Consider the following 12,019-nt stretch of genomic DNA (forward strand, 5'->3'; position numbering starts at 1 on the left):
TGGGCAGGGGGTGGGGTCCCTGCCCAGCTCTGGCCTTTCTTGCCCTTCTTCCCTGAGAAGTCCAAGAATCACAGACTCTCTGAATGAAATGACCTCACGGTCACCCAGCCCAGTGGCTCTCAGCAGTAGGCATATTAGGATCCCTTGGGCAGCTTTAGATACGGTATCTGGGTGGCCCAGTCAGTTAAGCATCCGAATTTGGCTTAGGTCAATATCTCACGGTTTGTGAGTTTGAGCCCTGCATCGAGCCCTGCATCAGGTGGTGCACTGACATTGGCATACAGCCTGCTTCAGATCCTTTGTCTCCCTCCCTCTCTGCCCTCCACCACTTGAGCACGTGCTCTCTCTCTCTCAAAAATAAACATCTTCGTTAGTAGAGTGTTGAGTATCCCTGTCTATCACGTGGGAGACCAGGGTTCGATTTCCTGATGGGGAAGCAAAACCCCCTTCTGGGGGGTGTGGGTGGCTCAGTTGGTTGAGCATCTGACTCCTGATTTCAGCTTGTGTCATGATCTAGCAGTTCCTGGGTTTAAATCCTGCATCAGGCTCTGTGCTGACAGCACGGAGCCTGCTTGGGATTCTCTCTCCCTCTCTCCCTCTGCCCCTCCCCCACTCGTGCTCATTCTGTCTCTCAAAATAAATAAACATTAAACAAACAAACAAAAAAGAATCCCTTGGGCAGCTTTAGAAATCAGCAATGCTCAGGCTGCACCCCAGACCAAACAGAATACAATCTTTTGGGGGAGTGGCCCAGGCACCGGTATCCTTCCATGCTGTCCAGGGGATTTTAATGTGCAGCCAGGGCTGAAAACTGTCGGCTCAGCCCAGTGTTCAGTGCAGTCTCACCTGGGATAATGTAAGAAATGCCGATTCTTGGGTCCCACTTCAAACCTACTAAAGGGAACCCTGAGGGTGCAGCGCAGGAACCTGTGTGTGAATAAGCCCCCAAGGGATTCCGTCGCACGCTTGAGTTCCTGAAGCTGTGATTTAGACTCTCTTCCCCAACTCCTCATTTCCACCATGATGCACTTTTCCTCCCTCTGCTAGTGGTGAGGAGTTCACTCCTGCTCCCCCTTCTTCTTCTGGGGGTCGTGGTAGAAAATGCAGACCCTTTACTGGTACCCCTGCTTATGCGATTCAGGAAGTACTATTCTCCGCCAGGCTCAGCTGGGGCTTTGAGAAGCAGGCTCCGTTTGGATGCCTCTCTGCTTATGAGGTAGCCTGTGCGATTTGCAGACAGTTCTTACCCTGCAGGCTGTCCTTTGCCCCCTGCCCCCAACTCTACCCTCTGCTTCTGCCCTCCACCCCTCTAGTCTTTTTCCTTCTCCCTCTCCTGTCCAGCCCAAGCTCCCGCCCTCAGGCCTGCCAGTCCCTGGGGATCTGGGCTGTTTCTTCTTTCCTCTCCAAGTCCACATGCTCCAGTAGAAACAGCAACTCCAGGGTGTCCAGCCTGTCTGCTTCCTGGGGCTGCTGCACAGGGTCTGGGACCCTTCCCACCATCTGTTATTTTCCTTTCTCCTGTCCCTTCTAGAGATGCCTGAGCTGGAGGTTTATGCTTTGGCCTCTCGCACCAGTCTCTGCATCGACACCCATCACCCCTTCTTTCTCAGGGACCATGTGGAGGGCATGGCTGGAAGCATATCACCCTTACCCTTGATGGGAAGCGGGTTCTGTTGGTTTCTCTTAGGACGACATCTGGTTTGTGGATCTCTCCCCCAGGCTAGTGCTTCTCATCACTAACGGTAAACTTTTACCCTCCCTCCTCTCTTCCCCCCCCCCACCAATCTTCTGGATGCGGACTATCCCATGGTGTGGCCCAGGTGCAGGATACATCAGGAATCCTGGAAGAGGTGAGCTGAACCCTCACAGCTGTGGCCTGTAGCTGGGAGTAGGTGGGCAGGGACAGAGGGAAGGAGAAGGACTGCCCCTGGACAAGTACCCCAGAGCCTTCTGGGTTCCTGGTGCCCCAGTGGGCGTCTGCCATTCAGAGATCTGACTGGGTTTTCTTCCCCACACTCTGTGGATCCACAGCTGCGTGGGTTGTGTCCTGGTATGATTTTGGTCCCAGAAGGCTTGCTGCCCTGTTGGAGGCTGGATTCACCCAGACCTCCTGGCAGAAATACAGAGTCTCATCTGGCTGAGTACCAGATGGCGTGTTTTCAAGAATAAAATGTTCATAAGGGGCCAGAGTCGTCAAGGAAGCCTTTCTGGTGAAGGTAGCATTAGCCAGACATTGTTGCAGGAAGACAGGAAACGTGCCTTTGGCCCAAAGGGCCAAGCACCAGTTTAGGACCTGGCTGCTTTAGGGGCTGGTGGGGTTGGGGATTCCTAGGTTCTGGAAGAAGATGGAGGTTTGCCTCCAGAGGAAGCAAGGCTCTATCCTTTGCCATGAGGGATGAGGAGCACGTTCCCTTACAGCCTCCTACACATCTGTGAGCGGGTCCTAGGGGTGAGTAGGGGCAGAGGCCTGGGCAGGAAGACAGGAAGGAGAGCCCTGGTCAGACGGACTGGGTAAAGGGCAGCCACTTCCTGCCATCAGGGAATCCCCAGGCTGGGAGCGGACACCATTTGACATTTTCAGTGCAATTTGGACTTGAAGTGCAGGGTCAGGATGTGGGATCCGCAGGCCCTGCGCCCCTTACCTCACTTCCTTTTGCTCCCAGACCGAGGTGGGGTCCGCCAAGTGAGCTGGCCATAATTAGGCCTGACAGGCAGCCTCCTGCTTCTGGCTGCAGTTGCGAAAGACTGCCGATTTGGAAAGGGGAGCAGAGTCCTGTCCAGGGAAGCAGCACGGAGCCCTTTCTCTTGATTGAGAGCACTTGTGGCCAAAACCCACAGCCTGCTCTGAAGAAGACCCAGCCCAGGGATGAGTTATTAAAAAAAAGTTAAAGTCCTTAATAACTGGATTTGTAATATGTAACAGTGAAGGCTCAGATTCCGAGAGCAGGGATCTGGCTGTGGTCTCACTGTCAGGAAGCAAATCAAAATTTGCCGCTTTTGGGCCAGACCCCGAAGAGAGCCAAGTGTCCTGCTGCAGAGCCAGCCAGGCCACAGACTGAGGTGGGGTGTGGGTCAGCAGGGCCAGAGGAGAGCAAATCTTGGGGGTCTGCTCGGCACAGGACTGGGCTGAGTCGGCAGGTTCAAAGGGTCTGAGGCCCAGTAGGATGACTGGAGTATCAGCTGGTCCAGGGAACAATTCCCGAAGATGATCTCGTGGACCCCCTCATTCTCAGGGGCCCCTACCCCAACCCTGGGGGCTCCATAGCTCAGCCCCTTTGCCTGCACTTACAGGCTAAGCCTCATGCCAAGGTCTTGGGTCCTATTTAGTTTTAAGGGTCCCCAGGGATGGGGTAGCCAGGTGAGTTCGGCTGCTGCTGCTGTCCTACAGGAAGCCTGACGCTTTAGCAGGCTTTTCGTCTTTGCTGTGGCCGAGCTTCTGCCTGTATCCCCCTATTCAGCACCCTCCAGGCTCCCGGCCTGACCCCTGTGAAGAGTGTTCCTGCTTTCCCTGAGGGTTGTGAAAAGGCCCGCTGGCAGCTTAGATTCTGGGCCCGTGGCCACGGGAGCCCTCGAAAGCTTTTGTGACTCTGAAGGATGGTTTAAGGATGGCCTTTCTGGTGGGAGTGCCTCTGGCCAGTGCATCCCATGCCTGTGTGGGAGTGTCTGGGAACGACGTGTCTGTGCTATGCCGATAGCTCCCAGAGCAGATGGAGGACAGTGGGGATGGCTTCCTGGAGGAGGTGATGCTGAGCTAGCATCAGAAGCAAGGATTGGCAGAAGGGGTTGGGGAAGGGGGCTAGGTGGCAGTGTCTTGGACTGAGGGCCTGGCCCTGCCTGGGGCCAGTTTGTTGGCTGACATGATTTCCCCTCCCCCAGGCTTTATGCCCATCTGGAGCAGCCCTCTCTGGGGGGCTCTGGTGGGGAAGTGGGTCTCTTGTCTTGTGTCTTTGAGGCTGTGGTGACGTCTGGGAGACCTGGGTCCTTGCAGAGAGCTTGGGTGAGGGGAGGACTTCCTTCCCCAGCTCCCCTGTCTGTCTCTCTGCCAGAGTAGAGTAAGAATCCTCCCTCTTCCTGAGCCTTGCCCGCTTTCCCCTCTTCCTGCTCTCCCTTCCTGTTTCCCTCTTCCTCTGTTTGCTCCTTGGCCTCTGGCTCCCTGTCTCCCTCCTTCTCCCCGCCTCTTCTGAGCCCTCTGTCTCGTTTCTTTTCCTTTTCGTCTGGAGAACAAAGGCGGTCCGTGCTGCCAAGGGGAATGAGTTCAAAGAAACTGCAATTTTAGATTTCCTGAGAACTGGAGAGCGTGCACATGCACGTGTGAGTGTGTACGAGTGTGTACACGCGCAAGAATACACACGTGCACGCACGGGCAGCAGAAGAGGTGGCGGTTTCCTTAGCAACCAGGGGCCTCAAGGATGTGTAGCATGTGCAGAGAGAGAGAGAGAGATTCCACCTGGGGTGAGCTGGGGCTTGCAGACTTGACCATAGGGGGCGTGGTTCAGAACGCTTGGTTCTGCTTCTTCTGTCCCGCTCTGTGGCAGGGGATGCCCTGGGAGAAGGGACTGCATGCTCCGTGGATGTTTTCACTGAAGGCTCAGGGGACCAACCAGATGTCACCGTATCCCCTTCCAAATCCCGGATATGGCTTTTAATCTGAGATGTATATGAGGTACTCTCCCGCACCCCCAAATCCACTAGAAGGAAAATTTTGGTGTTTTGCAATCAGGAAAATAAACCCAGTGGTCCCCATCCCCCTTTCCCTCCCCCAAGGCCTTAATTTAAAACACTGTTTTTCCTGGGAAGTGTAATTAGAGCAACATGTTGTTCCTAACGAGCTGGGTGGGGCAGGCAGACAATGGAGCCCTCCCAGCCTGCCTGACTGCCCCCGCCTGGGGCTCCCCTCCCCGAGGAACCACCGGGATCTGAATGTCCAGAGGGTCCTCTGACTGTACCCTGCTGGGTCAGGTAGGGGGGGCGGTCTATGGGCTACTGGTAACAGGACAACCTAGGTGGCTGGGGGAGCTCAACCCCTCCCTCAACCCCACCCTGGAAATGAATGTCTGTCTAGTGTGGTGGCCCTAGGACCTGGGAGAGGAAGTCCCCCTCATGGCTTGTCCTCAGCTCTCTGTACTGAGCTGGCCTGCTGGACAGATAGACTGAAGGGGGCTTAAGGGTAGATTTTGCTCTGATGGGGGAGTGAGCCTCACCTATCCTTGGGTCCTTGTCCTCTGGATCTGAGGCAGCTCGGTAAACACCCTCCCTGCACACCCATCCGTGGGGAAGTCCTGGGGCTGCCCTACATTCAGGGTGGGTGGGGAGGGTAAGCAAGGAAGGGATTGGTCAGATGTGGCTTCATCTAATTAGGCTTTGAATGGCTGCCCTTGAGGTCTGTGGTCCTCAGAGTCCCTGTCTCACCTAGGACAGTGAATTAGGATGTCCTGGTGACACTTTAAGTCTACATCTATCCCTGCCTGGCAGTGCTGATATGCTTCCCCAGATGTGGTAAGGATCACTGAAGCCCAGCCACATTGAGAATCACTTTCCTGGAAGGAGGTGTCGAACCCCTCTAGTCAGCCGGACCAGGAGAAGGTTGGGAAACGTAGGCTCAGGAGTTGACCGTCTGGCCAGGGCCATAGGACTCTCTCACAGCGAGGTGTCAGAGACCAGCCAGAGCCTTGGGAAACCGGGCCACACTGTCACTTAGAGGTAAAAGAAGTCAGAGAGTAGGGTGGTAAGAAGTTTCCGGAGTGGTTGGGAGATTTTCTGGAGGACGGAGAACTTGAATGAGGCTCTGAAAGATGTGTTAGATTCAGGAAGGTGGGTGGTATGGGAAGCCATTCAGAGGGAGCCACACGCAGGCACTGGGGAGGGGGTTGGTGAGGACCCATGAAGCAGGCTGGTGCAGATAGGAGTGCTGGGAAGGAGGGGAGAGTATGCCAGAGTCCTTTCTTTATCCACCCACCCATTCACCCCTCTGCCCGCCCTCCCTCCTCTCAATTACCCATTCATAGTCCTGCAGTTATGGGATGGAGACTTCAGCTGTGGTCCCTGTGTGTAGAATTGCTGGTTTAACACAGAGATGGCACAGGGTGGTGGTCTTTCAATGGGAGTGAGTCACGTTGCTGTGGAAGTTTACCCTGAGCTCAAGACCCCAGGGAAGATTTAAATGGAGATCTGAAGTCTGAGTAGGATGTAGCCACATGAAGTGGGCAGAAGAGCATTTCAGACAGAGGGACCAGCAACTCCAAGCCTCAAAGGTAAAGAGAGCGTGCTGCCTCCTGCAACCTGCTAGTGTTCAGAAGGGCCGGATTGAGCATGTACGGGGAAGTGGCTCATCACTGTTCGGGACCCCGGAAGGGAAGGTTATCTAGTGGGAGGCAAGACCAAGGAAGTCAGAAGGAACTAGAAGATGAGGGTCTTGGAGGCCATGCCGAGGAGTATGGGCTTCATCCCGAGTGGCTGGTGAATGTTGGACGGGTTTTAAACAGAATGACATTCTTAGAAAGTTCCCGCTGGCTGCAGAGTACAGCATGCATTGGCTCTTGGGAAGGGATTTGCAAAACCAGACGCAAGGAGACCACTTAGGGGGATGCTAGTGAATCCAGGCAAGAGAGGGTGGGGGTGCAAACCAAGGGAAGGAGACGGGTGGATGAGTATGCGAGAAGTTTGGGAGACAGAATCCCCAAGGCCCCAGGTGGTCAATTGGGCACCGTGATTTGGGGGAAGAGAGCCAAGGTGGCATGGGGCTTTTTGGTTGGTTGTCAAAGCGGATGGTGGGACTGGTTTCTGAGAGAGCAGGTTTTGAGGGCAAAGTTAGAGAATCCAGTTTGTGACCAGTTCAGCGTTAGGGGCCAGTAGGGTGCACAGGTGAACTGAGCTCTAAGAGGTTGGGGATGTGGGTCCGGGGCTTAGGGGAGATGCCCGGGGGCAGAAAGCCCAGGAGAGGGCTGGGCACAGGAGGAGACTCAGCCAGCAGAGGGTGAGGGTGGAGAAGGTGGAGGGGCAGTGTAAAAGCACCAGAGGGATGGCGTCAGGAAGAAGGCTGAGGTCAGCTGGCAGGATGCTGCTGAGGGAGTGGGAAGGACAGGAGCCTGCCAGTGGCCTTTGGGCTGAGCTACAAGCAGGTTGTTGTTGACTTTGGACAGAGAATTTTCTAAGGCAAGGGTGCAGGGGGCAGAGGTGAGTGCACTGGGCAGAGGGCCTCGTGGAATCGAACTTGAGAGGGACTGGATGGAGGCAGAACTTTCCAGAGAGAGAGAGGAGAGGGAGGGAAGCTGCCTGAAGATGCAGAGAGCTGCTGGGGAAGGATCTGGGAGACCATCGTTAAATGGGGAAGGGAAGGATCCAGCAGATAGTGTGAAGAATTGGGGGGGACAGGATGGGACAGGGTCGGGGAACAAGAGAGCCTTTAGGTGTAGATGTACAGGGATAACTCCACAGGGCGGGGATGGGCAGTGAAGTGTGCACAGTGCGGAGGGGGCAGAAGACTGTGGTGGCGGCGTGCAGGCCGGGCGGGGGGTGGAGGATGGGCTGTAGAGGCAGGGATCCTGGTGACAAATGGCAGGGAGCAAAGATGTCCCTGGACCCCCGGGGACAGTGAGGTGGACGGGGATAGCATTGGGGTGAGAATGGTGGCCTCACGCCATGCCGAAGGAGCTGCCTGCGGACATACCTCTAACCACTGTCTCTGCTTGTTTCTCCCTCCTGCTTCCGCCGGGCCTGGCGCTCCACAGCTGTGTGCACCTGCCTTCTTCCTCCAGGGCCTCCTCCAAACGGTACTGGAGCCTAGCCTTCTGGAGGTTCTTGTTTCCTGTCCTCCTCGTAAACAGGTTCCTGAAAATGGGGATCCTGGTCTCAGCCTGTAGAGAGGAGCATCACCACAGAGCTCAACAGAGCCGGGAGGAAAGAGGGCATATGGAAATGAAGGATAAACAGGAATCGGAGGGACACTGCCCAGAGTTTGGGAGCCTGGAGAGGAATGCTCTGGGCAGGGAAATATATTAATGAGTTTTCCTGGTGATTCAGGAGAATGTTATAAGCACGTGAGAAAGGTTTGATCTTTCTGCCTCCCTGATCCCTTCTTTTTGCTCCTTTTGTCCTTGGGTTTTTACCCCTGGGCGCCCCCCTCCCACATTGGAGTGGGCATCAGCCTTCAGCAGGCCACGAACAGACCATGAGCAGGCCTTCAGGAAAAACCCTTCTTTTAAAGGGCCCTGCCTCCAGGGTGAAGCACACATCACCCCTCCTCCTGACAGCATTCGTCTCTCAGCCAGTCTACAAATGTAGGTGCTTCCTACGTCACGCCACCTGCACTGAAGGTTTGGAGCAAGACTGTGAATTCCTTCACTTTATGCCCCATGACATAGGGATACATAGGAAGCCAGTGTCGTTCTGAGAGATGCTTCTGGTGGCTTGGTTCTCCTCGAGTCACCCTGGGAGATCGAGAACACTAATGGTAAACACAATGGTACCGACAACAATAATGTAATCCTTACAGGCACTGCAGTTTACTGAGCAGCTCCTGGGTGCCAGACATTTTACGTTTGTTCTCTTATTGAATTGTTGGAGCAAGCTCGTAAGGGTATTGTTATCCCAGATCTTCATATGAGGGTAATGAGTCACAGACGTTGAGTAATTTGCCCAAGGTCAAACAGCTAGAAAGCAGCAGGGCTGGAACCAGAACTGAGGTCTGTCTGATTCTAGAAATGAACTTCTTACTGCTGCAGGTCAGGGAAGTGTAGTGTCATCAGTGTGTCACCAGGCAAGAGTGACAGCTGGGGTTGGTTGTGGCAGGAGGAAGCCAATGTGTTTCAGTGCTCCAGCTGCTCCCACCATCTACGTTAGGGCATTTGTACGTGGATGCACCATCCTTTGAGAAGGAGCCCAAAGCAAGAGTCTTAGAGGATTAATCTAGTGATTCTATTGTTTGTTAAATGAGATTACACAAGGCAAGCTCTAAAGTATCCGGCATAGTCCTTTTATTTATGGTTAACATCTCCTGAGTGTCAAGGCCTTCTTGTATGGACGTGTAGGTTGTGCACTGCACAAGGGCCCTGTGTCTAAAGAGATACAGTTTCCAGGGCAGATACCATATATTTGTATTTATTATAACAATTTTCCAGTAGGTGGCAGTAAAGTGTCTTGTTCTAATAAACCAGTAAAATATGACGATTTTCTGACATGGAAGTAAAGAGTCTTAAGAAAGGGACATCTTTCTTTAATTGTCACAAAGGTGCCATGTGGGCTGGTAGACCTGTTGAGGGTTCGCCTGAACTCATTCTTCTAAGGGTTGTGTTAACTTCTTCAGGCCTCACACTAATCTTTAGAGGTTGGCAACTTTAATAACCATTTTATAGATGAAAAAATTGAGCCACGGAGAGAGATGAAATAACTTAGCTAGCTCGGTAGTTGGTGGAGTAGAACCTGTGTTCCTAACCATTGTGAGACTTGCTAGTTGTTTAATCCACAGCGGTATGTGCGTGCCTGCCTGGCCCCAGCTGCTTCCTCGTGTATTTCTTCGTGATCACTGAGGATTCTTGCCCAAGTCTCTCTGGCAAACCCTTATAGGCAGGGTTGACACATGCTGTTCTCATCTCTGGTCTATAGTGGTGAAGGAGCCTCCCCAGCAGCTCCCTTCGGTGCCTGTGGATGATGGCCACTTCTGTCCCCTTCTCCTGTTTGTGAATTGTCTTTCTGGCTCACAGAGCAAGTGTTCTGTCCTGATGGTGGCTGGAGGCGAGAGGTGGGGGTGTGGGGCTGGCAGGTGTCTGGAGGGTGTGGTGTGGGGGATGGAGACAGAGATGGGACACCAGGGTGGATGGTATGTCGGGAGGGTCTGAGCCTGGAGGCAAGACAACCAGGCTAGCAGGAGGATACATGGTCCTCTCTGGGATTAAGAGGGGCTGGCGTGGACGTGCCAGGATGAAAGTGGGCAGTGTGTGTGTGTGTGTGTGTGTGTGTGTGTGTGTGTGTGCGCGTGCGCACGCGCGCGCGTGTGTGCATGCATGGTTGTGTATGTCAGGGATGGGGAGACCCTGAGCAGCTCACTGATGCATCAGAGCCTGCGTTATGGAGGAGGGGTGGCCTGGGGTTCATTTGAAACAAGGTCACCTGAATCCTGGGCCAGGCTGCTCAAATTGTGACCCTGGAGAATATGGCATCTGGCAAAAACTGACTCAGTTTTCTCATTTTTGCCTGCCCGTTTGCCTACTTGTGTGCCTTTGCCTCTCTGTTTCTGTCTGTCCGTGCATGTCCTTCTTTCGGCCCCGACTGTCCTTCCCTTTTTTTATCTCTCTGCCCTGGCCTTCCTCCCACTGTTGTCTCTGTTCTACCTGCCGTCCCCTGCAGTCGGAGGACACAGACCTGCCGTACCCACCGCCTCAGAGGGAGGCCAACATCTACATGGTTCCCCAGAACATCAAGCCAGTGCTCCAGCGTACCGCCATAGAGGTGAGCCTGTCTCTGGGGTGGGGGGTGGGGAGGCAGCCTGGCCCTTTCCCTTCCTGCCCCCAGCCTCTCCTGGGCCTTTTCCAGCTGCTCTCCTCACTCTGTGTCCCCAGATCCTGGCATGGGGCCTGCGGAACATGAAGAGTTACCAGCTGGCCAGTATCTCCTCTCCCAGCCTTGTGGTGGAGTGTGGAGGCCAGACAGTGCAGTCCTGTGTCATCAAGAACCTCCGGAAGAACCCCAACTTTGACATCTGTACCCTCTTCATGGAAGTGGTAAGCCTGACCTCCCTATTATCTCCTTCCTGAGTCCCGATGCCTAGACTTTTCCTCAGGGCCCTGGGCAGCTCGGGTGTCTGCTCTGACTCCCTGTGGGATCCTGGGTAGGTCATGGCATCTTTCCCACCTCATTCGCCTGTGAAAATGGGGAAGCGGAGCTCACACTCTCCTCACTGGAAGAGTGGAAGCCTCTGAGCAGCACAGATGGGGTCAGCTCGCTCCTTCCTGCCCAGATCCCGAGTGCACAGAAGGGACCCACTGTTCCCTCTCAGGGCAGGTCTCAGCCCGCTGGAGCTCCCCCCAGGGGCCTGCCAGGACTGACCTTCCATGGTTCCTCCAAACCCTCCCTGACTGGGTCCTCCCCCAGCCGTGCTGTGGGCTCACCCCCATGGCCCTCAGGCCCCCAGTCCTCTGCAGCTCCCCGGGCTGCCTGGGCCTAGTGGCCGGAGTAAGGCAAGCCTGAGCAAAGGAAAATGGTTTGCAAGATGAAAGCACTGTAGAAATTCCAGGCCCAGTGGCTGTCAACAGGAGCCTCCTCTTGGCTGAGCCAAAGCCGCCACCGAAGGAGAGCATATAAATTATTTCAAGTTGTGTTCAAAGTGCTTTTGGGGCTGGGGTTGGGAGGGGGAAGAATCTGGGTCTGTAAGCCAACTCTTGAGTATCCACTTGGGGGGGACTGTCTGCAAGAAATGTTGAGTCCTGGGCCAACTTCTCCCCTCTTCCCCTCCCCAGCCAGTGAAGGTTCAGGGAAAGTAGACTTGTTGTAACTTTGGGCTGAGCTAGATGTGTTTGGAAGGTAAGGCTGTGGGGGAAAGTCAGCCTCTGCATACAGCATTCAGGAGCAGACAGAAAAGGTGTGTGGCTTCTGGTCCCCTGGCCAGCTCCTGGGCTTGGCCAACCACCACTTTGGATTTATGGCTGTTGGGGGTTATGAGTGGGTTTATGGTCATTCTCTGCTCTTTGAGCTTGTCCTGTGAAGGAGAGCCCCCCTCCTCCGAAACCTCCCAGAGGTGGGTTCAGGCCATTGTCCAGTGCTTCCCTCCTGCTCTGCCCAGATGCTGCCCAGGGAGGAGCTCTACTGTCCCCCCATCGTGATCAAGGTCATTGATAACCGCCAGTTTGGCCGCCGGCCTGTGGTGGGCCAGTGTACCGTCCGCTCCCTGGAGAGCTTCATGTGTGACCAGTACTCTGAAGAGAGTCCGTCCCCGCAGGGCGGCCCAGGTAGGGGTGAGGCTGTTGATGGAGAGGGCAGGGCAGAGGAGCTGGGGCAGGTGGGGCTTCCCAGGTGAGATGTGTCCGAG

At 54.7% G+C, this 12,019-nt stretch overlaps 1 protein-coding gene across 7 annotated transcripts in view; it reads left to right on the forward strand.

Moving 5' to 3' along the window:
* DYSF (dysferlin) overlaps positions 1-12,019 on the forward strand; it is a 224,646-nt gene that overhangs the window by 145,840 nt on the left and 66,787 nt on the right. For 6 of the 7 annotated variants that reach the window (XM_042932652.1, XM_042932650.1, XM_042932654.1 and 3 more), the window contains 4 exons: positions 1,821-1,850; positions 10,342-10,443; positions 10,554-10,715; positions 11,774-11,939. In XM_042932652.1, coding sequence (XP_042788586.1) covers positions 1,821-1,850; positions 10,342-10,443; positions 10,554-10,715; positions 11,774-11,939 — 460 coding nt within the window. Of the gene's footprint in view, positions 1-1,820; positions 1,851-7,727; positions 7,770-10,341; positions 10,444-10,553; positions 10,716-11,773; positions 11,940-12,019 lie in introns of all 7 variants that reach the window. The other variant, XM_042932648.1, reaches the window with a different exon arrangement.

The sequence above is a fragment of the Panthera leo genome, chromosome A3 (genome assembly GCF_018350215.1).
Source record: "Panthera leo isolate Ple1 chromosome A3, P.leo_Ple1_pat1.1, whole genome shotgun sequence".
Taxonomy (NCBI): Eukaryota; Metazoa; Chordata; class Mammalia; order Carnivora; family Felidae; genus Panthera; species Panthera leo.